General features: G+C 37.6%; 1 protein-coding gene across 1 annotated transcript; it reads right to left on the bottom strand.

Annotated features, from left to right (window-relative positions):
• Positions 1–212: 212 nt before the first annotated feature.
• On the bottom strand, positions 213–19,723 carry LOC114359955 (dmX-like protein 2; the record flags this gene model as incomplete). Its single annotated transcript, XM_028314499.1, has 16 exons — positions 19,438–19,723; positions 18,700–18,900; positions 15,646–15,799; positions 14,403–14,479; positions 12,432–12,561; positions 10,576–10,699; positions 10,001–10,186; positions 8,426–8,553; positions 6,159–6,319; positions 5,446–5,524; positions 4,316–4,502; positions 2,223–2,413; positions 1,771–1,884; positions 1,446–1,630; positions 688–802; positions 213–405 (listed from the first exon to the last, which is right to left on the bottom strand). Coding segments are annotated over exons 1-16 (2,312 nt in total), but the record flags the coding sequence as incomplete, so codon positions are not given.
• Between the last annotated feature and the right edge of the window lie 5,744 nt (positions 19,724–25,467).

Genomic DNA, 25,467 nt, shown 5'->3' on the forward strand with positions numbered 1-25,467 from the left:
AATATCCTCAACTATGCCCAAAAAAAATCTTAGCCTTTTATTGTACTGTTTAGTACCTCAAAAATGAAAAATGAAAACCTCATTTTCGCCATTTTCCCTGTTACCCGGCCTTAACGTGAGACCAGGAGCTTATTGTTCAGTGGCGCTACAGGCGAGCGCTAAAGTCAACTATTCCAAAGACAGCAAAAAAGTAACAACGTGTTGGTACTTACCTTGGTAACAAAGTAGGCAGCCACGCCACGTTGCTGAAAGCCGACAAGTGGGGCGAATTGACCCGAGCCAGTTCGGAGACCCCGCCCGATTTGCCCAAAGGCCCCACACATTCCACCCGCCACATGATCAACTCAGAACATAGACCACCGGCGGCTGTGTCGTCATCTGGCTTGTGGGTCTCTCTGTCACTATCTGCAAAAGATGACCAACGTAAAAACATGAGATACTTTGCATTACTTCATCATCATCATTTCAGCCATAAGACGTCCACTGCTGAACATAGGTTGGTTGGTTGTCTAATGACGCATCCAGCGCCTTTCTGCTACATTTATGAGTGGACCTTGAGGACGTCATACGCTGCGCTTTTCTGTATGTGGCCTCCACTCCAGAACCTTGCTGCTACTATAATACTATTACTACTGCTACTAGTCTACTATTAATTAAGATTATGCAATTAGACACTGTAATAATTACCTGATATGTTATGATGGCTAGTCGTAAGCAATAATGGTAATACTGGATGGCATGTGATGTCATTAACTCTAAATCTATGGCCGGACGCTCTTGAGGCATGTCCTATAGATAGCACCTGAAGCAAGATAAAAATTATTACCAAATGTCATGATTATCTATACTTATAATAAATCTGTAGAGAGGTCAATTCTGTACATGAAATATATTTTCAAAATAACTATCTGGGGGTGATTAGTGATCGATACTGATGTCAAAAATGCAATCAGTAAAATTTTTGTCTGTCTGTCTGTATGTTCCTTATAGAAACAAAAACTGCTCAACGGATTTTGACGAAACTTGGTACAATTATTCTTCATACTCCTGGGCAGGTTATAGTATACATAGGAATTCCCGCGGGAACGGGAATTAGCGGGAAAATCCTTTTGTATGAAAAATCTAAACCGCTTAAGTTAGACGCTTGAAATTTGGCATGCAGATACCTTCGTTAACTTAAAGCTCAGTTACAATAGGATATTGCAAAATTCCCACGGGAACGGGAGTTAGCGGGAAAAAACATTTGTATGAAAAAATCTAAACCGTGTAAGATAGATGAAGGGGGTAAAACGGGATCCACGCGTACGAAGTCGCGGGCGGCCGCTAGTTCAAAATATAATATTCCACAAACCAATCTCAAGCTTATATTCTATAACTTACACCAGTCAAGGGTTAGTTTGAGTTTCAATTGAATTTTGAATGTCATTCTGTTTTCTACCACTTACCTGAGAGAACTTAGACTTATCATCAAACGTTAGCTGCCAGAGGTTAAGCGTGCCGTTAGTATGATTGGTGACCATGGATATGACGGGCGCTGAGTCTAAAACATCGCCCTCCTGATTTTCGCCTTGGTCCTCCGTGGCTACACTCATCTTCCTTTGCATTTCATTGTTGTTTTCTTCGCAAGCACCTAGGGATTTTGTAGGATTACTATTTACACATAAGATTTACATTTAAAATACAGTCCGAGTGACAGGCAAGCAATTTTCTAACGTACTTTCGTACGTTTATAACTGATAAATTTATTTCAATTTCATTGGTTAAACGTACCATTTTCTTGTGTTTCTGCATTTTCATCTGCTTGAGGCCACTCATTCTCATCTTTTTCCTCTTGTACACTAGCCAAAGGAGTCGTAACAGTTTCCCCTTGCTGTTGTTGTTGTCCTACAACAATATGGATGGTTAAACAAGATAATTCAAAGATAATCACTTTATGGAGCCATAAAGATTCATACAAGATAATCACTTAAAAACCATTTACATATCACCGCCCTGAGAATTTTACAGAACCTTAAAGGTGACATTGCTATGACCCGTGCGCGTAGCGAGCGAAACTTGTATGATGAAACCGTGTGATTTAATCATAATCATTTATTTATTATTTAACTTAGCGATCTATTACTTTTGAAAAAGGGTTAAAATTATAGGAGTAAACAAGATGTTACTTGTGGATTAAATAAAAATATTCATACACGGTAATTTGCTTAGGTATATCAACTCACCAGGTATCACAGGTTTAGTTCGGTGGCGCACATACAGCGGCTGGTATAACGCGGCGGCATGATATAACGCCGCGGGCGTACACATAGTGGTGGCGTCTCCTAACGGAAAAGCTGAAGGAATCCGAGCCGAGAACGACACTTGAGCCTGCCGGATCGCGCCGGCTTGTAACTCGTCTAGCCATTCGCACACCCTGTGGAGATGTTCCATTGTTAATACATTTTACAGGTAGGCATGTTGCTGAGTGGCAAAACCAGGCCATTCAACAGCTTTATGAGACCGAGGAATTCTTGTCTGCTTTAACTTGTATTTTATAACAGTCGGACCAATTCAACATACCAGATATGCAAAGTTTTGACTGTGCGCCAATTATTTATACTTGATGTTATTCGTCTTCAACACAAAGTAACTCCTCATGTACAGATAGATAAACGACGTAAGGACAAAATTTATACTGTTCCCTCAACTGCCTACTCTTTCACCAAGAGATTCTTTTTCTATCTAGGACCCTCTTTATACAATAAAATTAACGCCGAAACTTCCGTTATACCAACTTACATTTTTTGAATGTAAAAAAAGCTTACGATGCCTCCTTTTAACTAAAAGTTATGATCAAACTGAAAAGTACTTTCACACGCTCACTTAACGATGCTCATAAAATGTACAAACACGACTACTCTACACACAACTCTCTCTCACCACTCACACACATACACACACACACACACACACACACACACACACACTACAATAACAAATCCTAGTGTTCCTTTTCCTTTTTTAATTAGGTTAATTACTCTAATTAATAGTTAATACGCTGCCCTTGTAATCCTTGCCATACATCACTACCATGTCTGAGTCAATAATATAATATAATATCGGTTCTCTAATCCCAACTAATATTATAAATGCGAAAGTAACTCTGTCTGTCTGTCTGTCTGTCTGTCTGTTACGCTTTCCCGCTTAAACCTCGCAACCGATTTTGATGAAATTTGGCATAGAGATAGTTTGAGTCCCGGGAAAGAACATAGGATAGTTTTTATCCCGGTTTTTGAAACAGGGACGCGCGCGATAAAGTTTTTCTGTGACAGACAAAATTCCACGCGGGCGAAGCCGCGGGCGGAAAGCTAGTTAATTATAAATTGTGCCAATATCTGGGGTGGTGGGAGCCTGATGACCTGTACTACAGGTATGCAAATACCTATCACAGGCATCAGTCTCACCCAAACAACTTTGTTTTTGAATTGTAATTAATGTGCTTAAAAACTTGTGTCATTGTAATGTTTGTGATGAGAAAATAAATACTATTTAATGAACATTGTCACAATATTAAATTGATGCAGAAATCTAAAAATGTTGGATTTTTTTTATTTTATCCCTCACTCAGATAAACTTCTGAGAGTGAGTGAGATAGAATATATTGTAGGTGACTGAACTTGCTATTTAACCAGTATTCGTTGTGTACAACAACAATATGGTTTGAGTAGTTGCAGCGTCATATAACTATAAGCAGGCCTGTTCATCTTCGCGAGTTTATATCGAAAACAAAACACGCACGATTGCCCCCTACAAGAGTACTATTCGACAAGGCCTCACATACGAGCGAACATTGACTCACGCACGCGTATTCTTGTGTATGATGGAAAAAAATAAAGAAAATGGTGTACTAAATACTGTGCAGTATTTAACTGCCTAAATAATAATAAAAACACAGAATGTACTTTTTTAAGTTGCCTCAAGACACTGAGAGGTAAATAAGTAGTTAATATTATTCATGATAATTCATGCTAAATCATGTATTTCCTCCGCCATTTTCTGCAGATTGGCTCCTCACGTCACATCATTTTACCGAAGTCAGCCCTATAGCTTCGGCGCAGTACCGATCACTGACGTTTGTCAACAAAACTTCTGACAAACTTGCTTGACTCTTGAGACAAGCTAAATTACACCATATTGTTGACATTGAGCATACATTTTTTTAAATACCTTCGCGAAGTAAAACTTCTGTACGTAGTACTTATTATTATTCTGTGCTATAAGACACTCTGGAGACCATTTTTAAATAAATAAAAAAATATCTCATAAAAAAACTTACCATATAAGAAAGCTGCCATCAACAGGGTGTATCGAGAACAACAGATCCGGACTCTGGTGCCAATCCCTCAGTAGCGACTCGATCTTAGCATCCAAGGAATCGGGAAGGTGGGTGCAGGTGACGTCAGTCGCTATCGAGTTTATAGACGTCGTGTTGGACAGACTCGGGTGACTGTGGTTGCCACTACCTGTTGTAAAATGATTAATTGATTACCTTTGAACAAGTTAATACTGTGTTGATCTTTGGTTACATTTGGAAATCAACTATCATAGAGAGTAATTATAAACCACGGATATAATGTGAAACGTCGTTCAGTTTAAATTCTGATCACAAGAGATTGTATTTTTTTTTGTACTCGTAATAATGTCCAAAAAATGTTTGTAGGTAATTTTGTGTTTCTTTTGTCAGTTTTGTGAGTAGATTTGTAGCTGTATTTTTACTAAATAAGTAGTATTCTATGTACTGTAACTGTAGCTATTAATAAATAAAATAAATATAGTCTATCTGTTATAATAATAAATAAATGAGTCTGTATACTAACTTGATCTTGTAAGGCGTGTTTAGGGTATGAAAGTAATGTATTAAGTATCAATAATAATAGTATGTAATGTAATGTAGCTGGCAGTCGATGAATCGATACTTTACCTGGCTGCTCATCACTATTGCTGTTATCCTCGGACTGAGCTTTAGTCAAATGATGGCTAGGCCGTCTATGTGCCTGTCCTATGGCAGCATGGAATGGGCAGAGAAGCTAAATATTACGAAGCGCACGAACACTTTATGTAAGGCCTATCCCACACTAGAGATTTTCGTCCAGTTGTGGCAATATACATAGTATGCATACCTTACCACGTGCTTTTTAATCTTATTGCCTTGTCTTAAGATCCAAGTCAGCTTACTGACGCTCAAAAAACGCTAGTGTGGGGACTCTAAGCTCAACGGCTTTTACGCAGCAGCTCGTTATAATGACTCGATTACACTAAATACAACAACAGTAAATACCATATTATTAGTAAATAACACAAGCGCAGTAATATTAGGTTAGATCAATAACAGGTTATATTCTAAGCAGTATAATAGTTTCGCCAAATATTACCCAAAGCGTCTGATAAAAGTTGTATAGAACATACTTGTCTCGTTTTCCCCTTCTGGATGTGCGGTGTGGTCGGAACCTGAACCAGCTTCATCCGTTTCTTCTTTATCTAATATCTGTAGAGAAATTAAATTATTAGGACGTGGAAATAGATACAACGGTAATTAATCAGGGTTAGGTTGATTTTGACATCATCAACAATAATAAAACAACGCAATGTTTCACTCAGTGAAATCAAGTATTCATAAAATTCATATTTCTTTCTAATCACAAAACCGATTTTAACAGCTTGACATTTTAATAAAGAAAAGTACAAAATAGTCTCACTATAGGTATAGCGAACTGAGTTAGTGCCTGAGGTATAGTTCCAAAATACTGAACTGTCCTATGCATGACATTGACAGTGAGGCGCCACCGTCAATACCGGATCGCTGGTTCCGATTTTTGCCATGTTGGAAACCATATAGTTGAACGATGGTAGCGCCCACCTGTCATTGAGTTTGGTGGGACAGTTCAGTGTGGGTCATCTATATTGGAGCGGCACGGGATGACATTCTGACAATCTGAAGTCTCACTGACGTTTGACCGTCACTAAAACACCCTCTCATGCCGCTCGCATACCTCAGGAACCGATTCAGATAAGCGCTACACGTATAATAAATAAAATTAGATGCAGCACATTAATGTCATTGGTTATTGACAGATCACGTGAGACCTTTGTAAAAGATAATAAAACACAAGTAAACCAACCTTTTTAGTGAGGTCGTGCAGTATAGCCTCCGCTTGGCTAGTGAAGTGCATCTCCTTGTTGTGCAACCAATGCAGTATGAAGCGACCGCCTCCCGCCAACGAAGGCACAAGCGGGATGTCTGTTTCTGCGTTTATTGACGCGGCGAGGTGGAAATGAAGGCCTGGATTGGAGAAATCGCCTGTATCACTATTATAGAAGAACTATTCCGAGATTAACCCGTAATCGGACAATAATTTTCAAAGTTTTTTGGCCACACAGTTAGGCGGATCCCGTACGTAGTGGCGAAGATCGATTTAGCGAAGTACGTTTTAGTGAAAAACATTCATGTTGGTACGCTGGAGCGAAAGGCTACTGAAGCGAAACACTCGCGGCCGAAAAAGTAATTTTGATGACCTAGAAGACCTTCATTTTGATTTATATGAAATGTTTATTATATTAAATTTTTAATGATAAAAAAAATAAAAACATATTTTGACTCGGAAATAACATGTATTTTCATGAAATTAAATTGTTACTAAATGTCATTGATCAACAAATAAACTTTTAATATAAATCAACACTAAGCTCTCTTAGGTCAGCAAAGTTATTTTTCGGCCGCGAGTGTTTCGCTTCAGTAGCCTTTCGCTCCAGCGTACCATCATGAGTGTTTTTCGCCAAAACGTACTTCGCTAAATCGATCTTCGCCACTACGCACGGGACCCCAGTTAGGCCATAGATTCAATATAGTATGGTTACTAGATTGCAATAATGGGCGTTGGGATTCGCAGTCATAATTTTATTACCCTAATGTCCAATATTGTCTGTTTGAGAGTTAAATTGCATTAGGTGGGCACTGTGGGCAGCTTAAAATTCGATACATCTAAACCAAATACTATGATTCCTCAAAGTTGACAATAGTAGAAAGTCCACTAAAGATTAGAAATATCTCTATACGGAACGTGTACCGTTATTATTTTGTAGTATATTGATTCAGATATGACTATATTCTAATACTTACAGAACGAGTGTAATTATTGTATCTAGGCGGACTGATTGAGTCACCTAATTTAATTAATAGAGTGAAAGAGGTCACAAGCAAATAAACTTATAATCTCAATCGTCTACTGTTATCATCAAAGAGGACAGTACATCAGACTATACCATTCCATTTGTTACAAAATCGAACCTATTACGTATAATCAGGCCTGTTCATCTCCGCGAGTTTACATCGAAAACAAAACACGCACGATTGCCCCCTACAAGAGTACTATTCGACAAGGCCTCACATACGAGCGAACATTGACTCACGCACGCGTATTCTTGTGTATGATGGAAGAAAATAAAGAAAATGGTGTACTAAATACTGTGCAGTATTTAACTGCCTAAATAATAATAAAAACACAGAATGTACTTTTTTAAGTTGCCTCAAGACACTGAGAGGTAAATAAGTAGTTAATATTATTCATGATAATTCATGCTAAATCATGTATTTCCTCCGCCATTTTCTGCAGATTGGCACCTCACGTCACATCATTTTACCGAAGTCAGCCCTATAGCTTCGGCGCAGTACCGATCACTGACGTTTGTCAACAAAACTTCTGTCAAACTTGCTTGACTCTTGAGACAAGCTAAATTACACCATATTGTTAATGACATTGAGCATACATTTTTTTAAATACCTTCGCGAAGTAAAACTTCTGTACGTAGTACTTATTATTATTCTTCTGTGGTATAATGCATAGTAGCAGGCCTGTTCATCTCCATAAGAAGGCATCGAAAACAAAACACGCGCGGCGTACCTGCCGGCGGGATTAATCCACAAAGGATTCACGAGCGAATAGTGAGTGACGTACGCGCGCGTACTCTTCGCCTATTGTAAAAAAGTTATTCGCTATGGAAAGAAGAGAAAATATGCGCGTGGTGCGCTAGATAGCGACACAGTAGCTTCTTGTAGCAGTCAGCCCTATCGCATCGGCACAGTACCGATCACTGACGTATGTAAACGAAATGGTGCTCGACTCTGAGACAAGCTAAATTACACCATATTAATTGAGTAGTTTTTTATTTAATACAAAATAAACTTTCTGTGCGTAGTACATATTATTATTCTGTGATAAAGTCCAGTCGCCGAGCACACTCACTGTGGCTGTCCGTCGCACAGTCGCGACAGCAATATAATTACGCGTGAGCGAAAAGGATGGGTAGCTTGGGGTCATTGTACGAAATTCTATGTGCTCGGCAACCGGACTTTAGTAGCTTGATGTGCCGCCAACTGAACTCAACTCACCTCCCGTGTAAGAGCTGGAGTGGTAAGGATTGTGGAAGTCGTGGGCGCTGTACGTGGAAGGCAGAGTGGGTATGGGCGCGCCCGGCTGTTTGGACGACTGCGCGTTCCGTCTGATATGGAAACATGTCCTGAAACATTAGTGCTGAGTTGACAAATAAATGTTGATACCCAAATAATAAAGAAACAAACTTAAAATAGGATAAGTGAGGTTTGGACTCGGGCGTTAAAGGTACACGTTCTTTACTCTCCTTCCATCTCTTTCCAGAAATTCGCCTTCACTCCGTCTTATTTTAATCGCCATCATGTTCAGAGACCTCGGGTATTTACGACTGATGAGCTTTGTGCTAATTATTGGGCAAAGGAAAGTATTAATTGAAGATCCATATCCATACAATGGTGTTATTGAAGGACAAATCTGCACAGTAGCAACTCGTCCCGACAAAATACGCCTGTGATGTCACTTGCTAGATAGGTACAGCATTTAATGTGCTAAAGCTGCTGCATAAACAGGTGCGCGGCGGGAACATAATAGCACACACCTATGACGTCATGGTCTGTGACGTCACAAGCCAGACACCGCACTCACTTCATTGCTTGAGCCGCTGCATGAACCGGTGCTTATGACGGTGCGTGGCGCGCTGGCGGCGCGGCGGCGAGCGAGCGTGAGCTGGGACGCAGCCGCCCCATTCGTCGTCTGGCAGTAGAGTCATAGCTCGAGCCTGTGACGTCACAGCTAGTTACCGCACTCACTTCATGTGCTTAAGCCGCTGCATGAACCGGTGCTTATGACGGTGCGTGGCGCGCTGGCGGCGCGGCGGCGAGCGGGCATGCGCTGGGACGCAGCCGCCCTACTCGTCGTCTGGTAGTAGAGTCATAGCTCACGTCTGTGATGTCACAGCTAGTTACCGCACTCACTTCATGTGCTTGAGCCGCTGCATGAACCGGTGCTTATGACGGTGCGTGGCGCGCTGGCGGCGCGGCGGCGAGCGAGCGTGAGCTGGGACGCAACCGCCCCATTCGTCGTCTGGTAGTAGAGTCATAGCCCACGTCTGTGACGTCACAGCTAGTTACCGCACTCACTTCATATGCTTGAGCCGCTGCATGAACCGGTGCTTGTGGCGGTGCGTGGCGCGCTGGCGGCGCGGCGGCGAGCGAGCGCGAGCTGGGACGCAACCGCCCCATTCGTCGTCTGGTAGTAGAGTCATAGCTCACGTCTGTGACGTCACAGCTAGTTACCGCACTCACTTCATGTGCTTGAGCCGCTGCATGAACCGGTGCTTATGACGGTGCGTGGCGCGCTGGCGGCGCGGCGGCGAGCGCGCATGCGCTGGGACGCAACCGCCCCACTCGTCGTCTGGTAGAAGAGTCATAGCTCACGCCTGTGACGTCACAGCTAGTTACCGCACTTACTTCATGTGCTTAAGCCGCTGCATGAACCGGTGCTTATGACGGTGCGTGGCGCGCTGGCGGCGCGGCGGCGAGCGGGCATGCGCTGGGACGCAATCGCCCCACTCGTCGTCTGGTAGAAGAGTCATAGCTCACGCCTGTGACGTCACAGCTAGTTACCGCACTCACTTCATATGCTTGAGCCGCTGCATGAACCGGTGCTTATGACGGTGCGTGGCGCGCTGGCGGCGCGGCGGTGAGCGCGCATGCGCTGGGACGCAACCGCCCCACTCGTCGTCTGGTAGAAGAGTCTCGGCCCACACGCGGCAGATGTTGTCCACGCATGACGTCACTAGCACGTTGCCGACGCTGCCCCTGAGATGAACAGAAATTCAGGATTACTAAATAGCCACGATAGCCGAACGGTGATGGGGTCGGAGTGGCCTACTCGAGATCCGAGGAACGCGGGTTCGAATCCCACCGCCGCTCGACTGTTGTGGTGAGCCCACTCGTAACACAAGCTTATTTAGCTTAACACGAGGGGCTAACGGGACTATTAGTAACTTAGGCAATACAAATAACTAATAATCTTTAAAAAAAAAGTGTTCTCCAACAATACCCAAGGATCGTTTGCAGTTTTCAAGCAGTTGAAGCAAGATGAAAAATAATTTCGAAATTAGGAGTAACAGCATTAATATCAATCAATCATATCAAATCATTTATGAAATTCTAAAAGTAACATTTATTAATGTCGAGACACTTACTTGGGCATGTATTTGCTGGTTTTGCGCCATGAAAGGTGGGTGACAGCCCGCGGATGTGCTACGTAAATGAACGTATAGTTCAACTCCTGCTGGGAATGGTCGTTGTGAGTCTGCTGATACAATACTAGAACAAACAAAAACAATATTGTAGTTGTTACAATGAGGCATTTTGGACTTCAAAAACTTTAGCTGTAGCAATATTGCCGCAACACAGTCTTATTACTAGCGCGGAGGGTAGTTGTCAATCTCGCCTACCAATGTACTACATAAATTTTTAACATGTACCTTATTTAACATCACGATTGTGTTTTGGACAAATAAAGTTATTATTATTTCTTTATTCATTTTTATTTTTTTCTTTTTACAATGTACCTAATTATCAAAAAAAAACATAAAAACAAAAATCTTAAAAATAGTTAACCCGCTGGCAGCGGAGCAGGGCCATTATTATTATTATTATATAAAGTTAAAATTCAAATATTTCGTAAGCCAGCCTAAGCGGATTTTTCAACGCGAGCGCAATACGAAATAGCATTACGTCTGTTGCCACCAACAAAGAGTAGAAAGAAGGTAAAAAGAGTAAAAATGAGCTCGCTATCGCTCTTATTTTATGTACACGAAGACCGCTCATTTAAACATCCCTATTTCATACCTCTTTGGCGGTGGAAAATGGGCTTTAAGGAGTAAGAGTTTGTATTAATTTAACATTGAAACATTCGGTCCTTTATCCAAAATATTGACATTACGAGACAATGGCGAAATAAATAAAAACCTTATCGCTTGTTGCTGTACTACGAACACGGACAAGCACCTATTTACAACTTATCACTGTCCTTTATTTGCTACGTAAAACTAGTGCCAAACAAAGTATATTACTATGTAAACAATCAACAGTGAATCAGAAAAGTAAAGCCGCTGTCACGTGCAAAGTTTAGAGCCTTATTAGTTGTAGGTAAATATTTGATAAACCCATTAATATAGTTTATTTTTTGTTTATTAAAAGTACATAGTTATGTAGAAGAAAAAGGATATAGAAGAATTAACTATAAGGATATACTGCGTATCTTTGGACTAAATCACAGACTGACACACTTCATTTATCGGTCTAGACAGCGCAAACAAACTATTTGCTATAAAATTGCTGTTCTCGTACGTTACTCTATGAAAGTTGGACATTAATCGTTCCTTTTTTGGCTGCAAGCCAGCTTTAATGGTACAGGGAATGTCCTAGATCTGAAGTACCCTGACTCATTTTATTACCATAATTATGATTTGTTTGCATAATTTTAAATATCTAAGTAAGCATAGTATAGATCGTACCATCCACGAAGACGCGCCCCACCATTCTTTCGCTAATGTTTGAATGTTATCGATACACGCTAATCGCTAATCCATGAGTGCACATGCACACTACTTGGATTGCTTGGATCAAACTCCCTGCACCCCGCCCTTCCCTCGACCAAAAATTGGTGGGGCGCGATCTATAACTTTAGTTTACAATATTGCTTGCGTTATAACTACACCAGACGTGAGGGTTAGGTAATCCTAAACGAAATGAATCGAAAAACAAAAGAAGTACAGTTAATATTGTTTAAGGCCGGCAGAAAATTCACCGTGCTGTCGACCGACCGCCCGAATCAGTTGCAACTGCTCGAGCGGTTCGTGTATGTGCGTCCATAGAACTCTGCAGTTCACTGTGCAGTCGCAGCTTGAAGCTGTCGACCCTGACTGCTTCAAGCGGTCCGTGTATTGCCGGCCTAACGCAGTAGTTTAAAAAAAAGTAATATGACGTAACGACCGCATAACCCTAAAATATAAATAATGGGCAAATCAAGCCGGCCGTATAAGTTTATTACCTTTGTTCTGGTACCAGATTTTAACGAGTCTGTCGTTAATGCCGGAGGTGGCGAACAGCACGCCGTCTGGTGAGAACGCGAGGTGGTGGGCCGGTGTCGCCGTGTGGCACTGCCACACGCATATCCAGCCCTGAAAGAAACATTTATGACTTTAGACTAAGGGCCCTCCTGCCACACTTTCTTTACGGCACTTGCCAATGTTTGTCTCAAAGCGCTGGTGATAGATAAGAGATAAGGAGACATGTAAGGGCTACCTTTTTTTTTAACTGTATTTGACGTCCAAAGTTGCCACCAGTGGTCAAAAGTGAATAAAATGTTTTTAATTTGATTTGACTGGCGGATTACAAGCGTTTTCAAAGCGGAGCGGCCACGTTTTCGCTACGCTTAAACAACGCTTGCAATCCGCCAGTCAAATCAAATTAAAAACATTTCATTCAATTTTGACCTGAAATATATTTATATTGCAATGTAAGTAAGTAGCCCCTATTTCAACCACTTAAGATGCTACAGTGCAGTGTAGTGTGTGAAACATTATTGTACAGTCGACCTCACATCTTTTCATTTCAACCAAATTCATATCGCCGAAAATTATTGCAAAATACCTATTACACTCAGGGTCAAATAGTTTGTGACACCCAAAGTAGCCCAGAAGTTCGCAACAGGTTTTTTCTACAAGTGAATTGAGGTTGTGCTGTCAACTTTTTGGCCACTTAGGGTGTCACGAACTAGGTATTTGACGCTGACTGTACAACTACATAAAATGCAGTTGTGTTTTGATTGCAAATGTTTTGTTTGCAAAACGTCGTGCATACTGAATAAGTTTTTTTGGAAGTCTAATTATATGCAGTGAGGACGAATGGTGCATGTTTTCATAACCAATTAGTGCATTTCGTACATTTGATGCAATATTCTGCAGTTTGTCATGTCTGTTATATCTCCTCGAAATCAAAATATTATGTGCTTATGTAATGTTTGGATGTAGTCTACTTCATGAAAGCCAATAATGTGTTAGTTAACAAGGCGACATGGTTAATTGACTATACATATTGTGATTATTAACTTTTTTAAATTATGAATTCTTTAGCGCCTAAGAATATTGCAATATTGAAATATACACCTTTCCATTCAATCCGCGTGCGGATTTCATCACGGACACGGGATCGCTCCGCATGCGTTATACTTGTATGAAAAGGACACTTGCTGGTGTGTCACGCATGCGGGACAATCCCGCGTCCGTGATGAAATCCGCACGATATTAAAAACACGTTAAATCGATGTAGTAACTGTACTGTAGCAAGCTAAAAGATTTTTTGCAGACGACCTTCGGATTATTTAGATAAATATTTGCAGAAACCTAACATTATCACAAGATTCCGAGCGAGTTTATAAAGAAATTGAGTTAGATATCACTGAGATAAGACAGTGCCAGTGAATAATTGCGCGTCCGAGCGAGTAAATAAACAGTTCGCCGTAAATATTCCGACTCGTGCGCAGATCCGACGCAGGATCATTGACATATCATCTTATCCAATGAACCATTATTGTTGACTTATTGACTATTGATTGATGAGAAATTGTAGAGGCAACATACGAACGTTTCACTGAAAAATTATCAGTTATTTTACTAAGATAGTTTTTATTTACATAGTAACTACGATAATTATGTAATGTAAATATTGCTTAAATTATAATTCGATATACATGTGAAGGGTACAGGGAAAAAAGATCATTGTCCAATGTCTCATTGATCTCTATTTTCCTGTACACAACCAACGTATCAATAAAGATATTCAAAATTAAATTACTACTGAAGTGCGCTACTTTAGAATTTGTTATTGGGCAATTTAGTGGAATAAGAGCTATAATAGAGGTTCCCCATAGATAATGAAATAGATAACAGAGGCGGAATGCATTGTTGAATCTGTTATCTTATCAGTCATATTATGCCTTTACAATGTGGAAGTTACTCACGGGCTCTTCTTCCTCTTGTTGCTTTGGTTTTTCATCTTTGTCGCTTCCACCGATTTGAAATGTGACTCCGGAGCTTGCTGAAATATAAGGCAAAAATTAAAATATTGCTCATATCTGCGTAATTAATGTCTAATAAAGTTATCTTGTGAATAGCCTTGAAAAAAGTAGATACGATTTCTATAGTTTCAAATTACATCTCAGATCTCTTACTAGATATGCCCTATGAAACTAGTAGCTTTATTTTGTACTTTTCGCTTTAAAAACCCATTAAAAAGAGCTTAAACAACAGCGACATTGCATTGATCATATCGTGAAATAAGGAACAATTGGTTTCCAACTTTAAATCAAAAGTCACCTTGGAATTAATTCACATTTCGATGTGAGCGATGCCCGAGAACGATCATCGTGTAATAAAGATTACGAAACGTGTATGATGGCCACGTCAAGATGAACGGAAATATCTTTCGATGCCATTCCGATAATATTGAAATTGGCTGCGATTTCGTAAAAATATTAAAAACAATAAACATTTACATATTCAATGCAGTTTAATTTAATCGAGTTCAATAATAATCATTAGTTAATGATGGTCTATTTACGAATGAAATGAACCAGAATACTGTTTGATCGCAATCAATCAAAATGTTATCAATAAAACCAAATAACGCAACGTTAGATAACACACGCCAGTAGTGTATTGTTTGAAATTATTATAGCGTTTCATAATTATACGGGCGTTTTCAAAGGCGTATAAATGGTAGTATTGTAGTTTGTTTAAACTAAATTAGAAGTCTAATTACTTTGATATCCGTAACTTTTCTAATCGTACTTATGAGTACCTAACTAAGACGAAGGTCGACGCGAAGATACCGGTCTACATCGTAGATACCTGCTAGTATTTAAGCTGTTTAACTATGTTATCTACTTTCACGCGCGCTGTGCACGGGAGTTTACCGTAAAGATCGGCCATGGCCGAAATCACTCAAATGCACCATCTTTATCCACTCTCTCGGTGTACACTGTAAAACCTCCATCAGTCAAAAGCTTAATCCATTAGCTCTAAGGGTGTTTTAATATCGTGCGGATTTATTAAGCGTGACACCCGTAAGTGTCCTTCTCGTACATGTATTTATTGTAATCCGTAGAATAGGCACGCGGGACAATAAATACTCGCATGAAAAGCTTGTACAATCCCGCGTCCGTGATGAAATCTGCACGATATTAAAACACCGTAAATACGTACGCTGACTGTCATCCTGATAAAGCGACGCCTGGTGCCAAAGTTGTAAAATCTTGCCGCCCGTCAGAAGCCTAGTTCCCTCGAGATTCCATGACAGCGCGGTGATGGGCCCATCCGCCACTAGCTTGCCAGTCTGCACCCAGCGATACTCCAGACCCTGCCAATCAGTAACAGCCGTATTCACAAACGATACTTGCTTACGTGAAGCGGTAACGCTATGCGAAGTCGAACGCACAGCGCTGAATAAACCTCTGTGATTGGTTCATGTGTGTCACTCCGCCACTCAAGTATTATCAAAAAATAAGTTTTTGGGACCCTGTGCGTCCACGCGGACTATAAGACCTCATAGTAATGTTTGTGAATACGGGTGTAAGTCACATGACGCAAGAAATTGAAAAATAAACGTAAGGATACGCGTAGAGCTCACTTTTGTCCAGCAGAAATTGATCAATTGAAGTGACAGATTCGCGCCCGCAATGATTATGCGGCACTATTATAAAGTGGTTTAGGTAACAACTAGATAATACTGCACCGGGAGGATACACATTATTATTATTAATAGTCTGCCTGCATTCAAATAGATTGCTACATTGCTACAACAGTGGAAAATAATTAAAACATCCTAGGTGTGTGTGTGAAAAATATGAACAAAATGATAGTGCATTGCATTATTTTATTCATGCATTCAGAAGTCAAATCTCAATTTCTCAAATACGAAAAAGTATAGCTGTTATGTCCCACCTAAAATGATGAACCGATTTTGATAGACCTTAGGAAAAGACCTAATAATCACTTTGTCATCAATTTTTTTAATTAAATGGGTGAATGTTATGTTGTCTGTGTATATGTTTATCTCTGAGCCTCATAAAATTATATTACAACTTAAATAATCAAAAGCAATAGTATGTAGAAATATCAATTTATCACATTTTTCTAATTAGGCCATAACTAATGACGCAAGTGAGGGTCGTTACGATGCATTGTCTCTTTAAGAGCTATTCATTACTGCGTGACAGATTGAGATATATGCATATCATTGAGAAATAGCATTTGTAAGCTAAAGGAAATTTTCATATTTTACATACAATTTTTGAACCACTTCTGATCAGGACTGAATACAAAATTAAAACTAAATTACCCAGTCATTAAATACCATCCAATGGCCTAGTATTCCAAATATAACCAGGCAAAAGTATTGTAACAAAATCAACAATTCCAATTAAGGCCGGGTAACAGAGAAAATGGCGAAAATGAGGTTTTCATTTTTCATTTTTGAGGTACTAAACAGTAAAATAAAAGGCTAAGATTTTTTTTGAGCATAGTTGAGGATATTTTCTAGGGCTATTAACGGATGGAAACACGATTTGATGAAGTTGACTCGATAGAATAAATTCCCAAAGTTACCTCTATTCGTTTTCTAATAATGGTTTTATTTTTAAAATAAGCGATTTGAGATTCTGAATCTTTTACTAAACTAAAGTTCAGAAATAACTTGAGGGCTTTTAACGGATGAAATTTTTATATTGCGTCTTATTTAGTTACTATGTTAAAAAATGTGGAAAAAATCGCCCATGACGGCTTGGACAATCTCAATCAGTCGCGCGGTGGCGCTTACGGAGGACGGACGCGTGCCAGTTTTTTGGACGTGACAGTTCTCGATTTGTCAATATTTTTGACAATGATGACTTTGATGAGTCACAGTATAATAATACCAGTGTTACTGGAGAAAGCTAAAATTTTTGATACGTACCTATACTGATTAATGTTATTAACCACATGCAAAGCTTCGTGAATTGCAACAACTATAATTAAATTTATTATCCAAGCTCTAAATAATCGCTACTAAGAGTAACTTATCATAAAAAAAATCCAATCGCTCAAGCTCCCAATGGCCTACCGATAGGTCGGGTGACGTAATCTTGAAATTCTTTAAGCCGGCGCAGAACTTCCAGAAGGTCGGGCGACGCCACGGCCACTTTGAACAGTGTTTACTTCTGCAGTTATATTTTATATTTATTCGATTCTAGAATATATTCCCAAAAAGTCTGAAAGGTGTTTTAATTTGTATCACTTGGATATGATTTCTATTAGAAAGTGTTGTGAGTGTGACGCTTGAAAGGAAGGAAGTCAACCTAACCTAACCAACTGCGTATTTCTATACTGTGTAGCTGGAAATTGTGGCGGGAGCTCTTTGACGCGCTGTTTTCGGCGAAGAATTGCGCGCGCAGATTTTGACAGCGCGAAATACCTACTTTAGAAGAAATACCAAGCCTTAAATGCTTCAAACTATACTAATTGACTCCTATCAACTTTGTTGGAAGTAATTTAGCATTGTGTATTTATACACACTGTTTTAATATTTATGTAATCTACTTTACATTCTACACTAACAATAATGATTAACAGAAAAACTCTAGGAAAGTACCAGACACCAAAAATAATTACATAATACATCAAACAACACTTTATAATAATAAACTTTTTTCTTTCATGAAAGAGTTCATTGAAATTTTCAAGTCAGACAATAATTCACATAGTAGTAAAAGAAATTGTAATAATAAGTATAACCAGAGAGAGTAATATTTCAGCATAATTTTGAAATCATTATGGCTAGCTGAATATTTCAGTGTTGTAAACACCACATTAAAATTTGTATTTATGCCTGTAATATAGTAACTTATCAGCAATCAATTATCTGCAAAGGCGTAATCTCTGTGCTATCTTATTCACTTAAATATTGTTATCTTTCTTTATAGACATAAATAATAATATCTTCACATTTGAGTGATTCTATAGTTTTGTTCAAAAGAATAATCACTTACGAATTCAGGTTTATAATGCAAACAAACAATTAATTAAACTTCAAAACTACAAAACAAAATAAAAATTTACTTTAAATTACAGTAAATTTACAAAACTGGTTTCCCTATTAATTTATTACTTGTTTTAAAAAACCAGCTCTTTCAAGAGGTACAATCACATTTAGTGTAATAAAAATTGTTATTCAATCAAGAAAAGTGCTTAAATTGAATTACATAACACAAAATAAATACTTACATGAGTGGTAGCAGCAGAATGGATGAGTGGTGTGGGTTCAAATATGCACACTTCAGCTCCGTAGGCCGCAGCTATCTTCCCCGTGTCCGTGCTGCAGTCCAAAGAGCCAATGCGCACATAGCCGTGGATAGCTCCAGGGATAATTTGAACTCTTTCAAAGTTTGAGGCCAATATCACTATGTTACATCCTGCTGCGTAAGCCTAAAATTATCAAAATTTAGTCTAATTTATAGTACCAATGTTTCTGTAAAAATAGGTTCTAGCATTTATTATATCAAATTACTTTCACTGAACAAATGCTGTAACTTTCAACATAGGAATGCCAGTCACCTCAATAATATTATTTCAATTCAAGGGTAATGTTAATTTTCTTTGGTAAAAGTACTAATGAAACAAAACAGAAGATAATAAATGTAAAGGGAAACAATGGTCCATAAAAACTATTCAAGATAAACAAAGGCTTGTTATGATATTGTTATTTAAATAACTTTAAAGGTGTGAGCAAAGCAAATCAGTGTCCAAGGAAACTGATCTTTAATACTGTGTAGCTAATGCAATGAAATAAGGTTGAATGAATAGACAAACAGCTAGAGATAATAGTGACCAAACGAAAATTGTTCTCTGCTTATCAAAGTAGGCTAAATTAGATTTTCCTGTCAGCAGTAATTAGGCATTTAACTTTCGTGGTCACGAGACTTAGCTATCAAAATCCATTGAGGTCTTGACAGGTGTACTTACCGTGAAAGGTATTCCCTCCACAGAACCCACAGCAAAACATTGATCTCCTGAATTACAGGCACCACTCAGTACTTGGTGGCAATTCATAGTGAACTATAAAACAAAATTTTCCTCACTGTTTTCTTCCAGAACAACAAAACGTCACTAACACAAGTTTATTGAAGTTACACATAATGAATAAAAGAAATAAAAATACTAAACATTCCAAGAATTATACTATTTCTTCACAAAATAATCACGAATAAATCTGCATGACACCACACATCGAACGTGAGAAAATGACGTAGAGCGAGAAAGAGAAACAAAATGTTACAGGTACGTTCAAAAACTTGAATAAGATATCAGTCATATTTTATTTGTTTTAGTATTTATAAATTAAACCAAACAAATAACAATACCTTCATATTAACTCAATAACAAAGTAATTTACAAATTATCAATCAACTGGAAATCCAAGCAAGATAAATTAATTTTATACAGCATACACTTCAGTATTAGGCGTGTGTATATTTGGTATCAGAACGTACTTTAAATGTTGCCCAATCTTGAATAAAATTACCTATATATTAATAAAGAGTTCACAGCAATTTTATTTTATTTTATAATACATGATTTAAAGCCTTTTAAAGCACCCACTTTAAAAGAAATGTTAATAGGTAAATTACATGACGATTCAACAGTACTCATCATTCCTCTAATATTTATCTAATAACTAAATAACTCAAAGGTGAGGTGATCTATCAACAACGCACAGCCCAAACCACTGGACGGATCTGGCTTAAATTTGGCATGCAGGTAGATGTTATGACGTAGGCATCCGCTAAGAAAGGATTTTACGAAACTCCACTCCTAAGGGGGTAAAACGGGATCCACGCGTACGAAGTCGCGGGTGGCCGCTAGTTATCTTATCATAATAAAGCTAATAACGTAATGTAGGTATTAAAATTTCAAATTATGAGATGAGATATAATTTGGCATAATGAGTTTAGAATGTTTCTTGCATAATATTGCCCATAACATAATGTTTTGATTTATAGTGTAAAATAGGTTAAGTTATTTAGTTTTATACATACATAAATGATTTCATATTAATCACATTTACTAAATCATGAGGTAATTATTCATAATAACCGGCGATTATTCATAATTTTCACATTTATCACATTTACCGTAACATACACAACAATATTATTATGTCACTGTTAGTTAAGTATGTGAAAAATCTCTGTTCAGCAGATTTTTGTAAAAAAGTAACAAACATTAAATATATTATTGATGATTTGAGGTTTAATAATGTAAATAACCGATTTCATTTTAGTTTGTATTAATTAATACATAAATAAATATCAAAGAATACTAATACTCCAAAAGTATCGGTAGCAGCGCTAATAAGTAAGTACCATAATAGAGGTTACTCTTTTGGCACAGAGTGGTCACCCTTTTCAGGCATAGAATGTAAATTTGAGCGTTCGTCTGAGACAGCTGTCAAGATTGTAGTTGCAATAATTTATTTTTTCGTCAGTTTTATCACTTGTGAGTGAACAAAATCAACTGTATGCTACATAAGTTGGTCCATTGCTTAGATTAAATTACTATTAAGCAGAGTCAACTATTTATAATTCGGAAATATTTACATTTTCAGTTTACGTTCTTTCGTTGTACGTAAGCAGCCAACCAACGGACGGGACGTTCATGTCATGTCATACAAGTTGTTTTTGTGTGTATTGATTGATCTCATTTTATGAATCAAATGAAATTCGGAAAATTATTGCTCTAAAACAATAGTTTCGGAGTGCTTCGCGTTGACTAAAAATTTGTCTCTGTGTTGAGCAGGAGTTACCACAATCTGAAGGTAAGTAATTTTGATTTTTACTATCATAGGATACTTTCTGGTTAAAAACAAGAATGTAGTGAAAATTGATAGGAAATTCATTAAATTATACTGAGCCTATGGTTATAAACCTCTCAGATGACTACACTGTTCACTTCTGTCTTGTAAAACTGTGGTTGAGTTATAATTTTCAGAGTGAGGGAAACCTACATTGTGGATTTCTATGTGTAATAGATTTTCTTTGAACTACTAATGATAATCCCTATATAATATAGGGTAGGTATAGGGTTTAAATCAGGGTAGGTAGTTTTAAATGAGATGGAAGGTTTTTCATAAAGAAAAGACTGAAAAAGTTATTATCTTATTATCCTGGTAACTTAAGATTGTTGGTACCTATTTCATGTTACATAAAGACTAAAAAAAAGATTAAAACTAAAATTTTTATTTGCAGTTTGTTTTGTGTAAAAGACCGATTTTATTCTGGCTTCTGTTTAAAATCCTGAAGGCTAAAATTTGTGATCGGCACTAGCATAGCGATTGAAATATTAAAAATCAGATTCATATACAAGCTCTAACGTAGTTAAAATGTGTAGGTACCTACAAAATATCGATTAACATAGCAATTGTAAATATTTTACTATTTCTAAACCAAAAATTCCTATAAGCTATTCCAACCCCATGTGGTCTGATAATAAATAATCACAGCCATTTTCATTCTCATAATAAGAATAATAATGCAACATAGCATATTTACTAAGAACTTAATATAATCCTCTTTACAAAAAACTGTAATATGATATCATTGATATCCTCTTTGTTACAATTTTTTATCTGAATTTTAATGCTAAAATAAACAAATAACATTTTTATCATCATTTTGTGTTATGAAGTTACACAGTATCAATTCACTTGATAAAACCATAATCACTACACAGCCTTCGCTACATTTCAGAGTTATGTTCATGATTATGAATGAAGTTTTATTTTTGGACAAACACTTGTAGTCCTAATTGAAGCTAATAACTTCTACATAAATGAGCCATATGGTGTTTGAAGCTACTGACAAATGTGCAGACAATTTTAGACTCTCTTGCACAATGTTCAAGATTTGTAACAGCCTTTTGTATTTTGACCTGTTCACATTTGCTTCTGATGTCATAGATCATTTTCGTTAATTACAATCTGTAATGGTAAAGGAACTTTATGGACTATGTTTTAAGTGTTACAGAACAACACTAATTAGTTCAGGATTTGCAGAGTTAGCATAAAATGATAAATTCTCGAATACATACTTTGACTATGAATCACATTATCTTGTTTATCTATATTATCCTTAGATTATGGTATGTATTTGTAAGCTTACCTATAATAGGCATGAGAATGAAACATAAGTGATCTACTTTGTTACTATGTAGGTACCATTAATATTTTTTTTACCCATTTCACTTTTGTTCAACATATTTTATGTATTGTGCTCTGGACTTCAAGTAATATAAGTTTAATTAGGAGTCTTGGATAACATTCGTTGCGGTTGCTGGTTCGAATCCCGTGATACAGAAATAATTATTCGAGATAAATTACATTTATTGATCATCTAACGCAACGCATCAAGCGCACGCGCGCCGTATTTATCGACACAGAGCATGTTTATCGATTTTCAATTCTCAACATGTCATTTTCTAGGAAGCCGATTAAAAAACGAGCCTATTTTTTTTTGTATTAGCAGAAAAACTTAGCCTTTATCACTGTGACATTCGCGTCCTTGGGTTGTTATTTTAATAAAATAATAAATAAGGTCGACGCCCGACGTGTTGCGTCGTTTACTTTTATCTATCTTGTATAGGTATAGATTACAATAATTACAAGTTACTTACGATGACGAGGGAAAATTTGAACAATGAAAATGTATTTACCTAGCTGTATTTACCTACAGGATCTGCCATTTCGGTTCTACAACGTGTAACGTGTCGTCTACAAACCACCGAAATGCCGCATAGATTCCCTTTATGAGTTCCTCTTGCCTGGGTCAATAAAACACGCTCTACTTTATTGCAGTCTCTCGTTTGATCAATTTTGAAAAAGATTCAAGCAATAACCCTCTTAATAGTTGTGTTTAAAACACACCAAACTACCCTCTGAATCAATAATCCACGTACTTAAATAGCATCAGCCTCCGTCCTCGTGGTCTGATGAATTTGTAAACCAATAGCTGCATTGAGTGCAGTGCGCTCGCTAGTCGCGACGCGGGGGTTCCTCTATTTATAGCAGTGCCCCCCGGCTCTCAATTAGCACCCCGTGCACAGCTATGTTGGGCACATACTTTGGGAACTTTGTTATTAATAAGCAATGGTCGATTTCATTTCATAAATAATTTTAAAACTCTAAAAACTGTGAGCGAAACCGCGCGCGAAACTTTTATGAAGTCTGGAAGAGATCGCTTCCTTACTGGGGATAAGACTGCCTGAATGTTGCCATTTTATCTTTGTGTTTCATCTGATTATTAGTTTCGTGTGCTATCTACTATGAAATAAATAGGTAATAGAATATTTGCAATTCGAACATTTGGTCTTTTGATTAACGTTAGTTAGATAGTCTAATAACCATGCAAATTATAGCCGTCATAAATTTCGTTTTTGTTCATAAGAATGTGAGAATCCTATGGGTTGATGAACATAATTATTAGAATTCATGTCGGCCAAAACACTTTCACATAACATAAAATATAACCTTGGGCTTTTTGTTAACTTTCACTCGTCAAGCAATGTAAACACGCGAAATAAAGGTGTTTAATCCAGCTAGGTTACGTGTTCACTATTATTCTCACAATATTTTAAGATACCTACACATGCTAATTACACCGTTACACTTTTCCTACCAAACACGCCATTATTTTCCTCGTTCTTTATACCTACTTACTTACTAAAACGTAAAACTGGTTTAACTAGTTTATATTTATGACGATGGGTTTTAGGGTTTCCCTATGTTGTTTTAAATATCTATGCGTTATCAGTCAGCTCAGAATAATCAGATAGGCTCGTATCAGTCAATTTACTTCGTCACCTAATAGGTAATTATTGGTAAGTATTGAGTAAATTATTACAAAACGACAAAGGTGACTGAGTTTTCTGCTTTGCTTCTTCTCAGCACTGGCGCATTTACTGTCCCAAAGCAGTGGTAATTTTTAGGACATACCTAAATTACTTATGACTTTTAAAATCAAGTTCCCAATTAAATGAAGTTCTTAATCTGAGTCCAGTTTATATTTCCCGAAACTAAAGAAAATTGATAACTACAAGTACCTACTACTACAAATGTAGGTACCTACTTACTCGTAATGTCAAAATATTTTCCGACTCATAGTTAGTAGAAATTGGACTTATTCACAGCAGCACATGTTAAGCCTTGAAAACACAAACAGCTTGCAAAACTTCGAAGCCATATCGCTGGAACTAATCATAACTTCTTCTATTTCCGGACCTCCCAGAGTAAGTATTCACCTGGATTCTCAGATAGGATATCTTTTCCTTATTGTTGGTGTTTTTCTTCTATTCATTTTTTTTTTAAGATTTGCTTACGGCTTCATCCGGGCATTTATCAAATTATCCAAAGTTGTTTATAATTTTGTAAACCTCAACTTCTTCGTGTTCTATTCGTCATCGTAGATCACAATTATGTAAAGGTAAATATTCTCTTATTTTTATTTCATGAAATTAACCAATACTTTCTTTACAAATTCAATGTATTCGCATTTCTAATGTTTCTTCAACAATAAGTATTTGTGTTTTCTAGATGCTATTTTTGAAGTTATTAATGCTACAAACAAACAAAGTGTCTTCAAACAATTTCTAAGGTTTCCAAGTGCCTAATGTGATCGGCTAATAATTCTTCTGCATCGTTCGTTTCATCCCACATATTGGAGCGGTGCCTCGTGGACATTGTGTAGGCGTTTGACGCCGCGCCCTCGACTGAAAATGAAAAAGTTAAAGGTCAATTGGGACCTATCCTGGAACGCTCGTTTGAAAATTCCCGTTAAGTCAGTAGAACTTTAACAACGTCTATTTTTGTACATCCTCGTGCTAATTCAGATTAGCTCGTAACCTAAGCTCGTAACTAATAATTCTGTGATATGTTTTTATTTCATACGCATGCTAATAATTTATTAATGCGAAAGTATCTAACTATGTTATGTTTCATTTACT

This window comes from Ostrinia furnacalis, unplaced genomic scaffold (assembly GCF_004193835.3).
Source record: "Ostrinia furnacalis isolate ACB-3 unplaced genomic scaffold, ASM419383v2 OfSCF4756, whole genome shotgun sequence".
Taxonomy (NCBI): domain Eukaryota; kingdom Metazoa; phylum Arthropoda; class Insecta; order Lepidoptera; family Crambidae; genus Ostrinia; species Ostrinia furnacalis.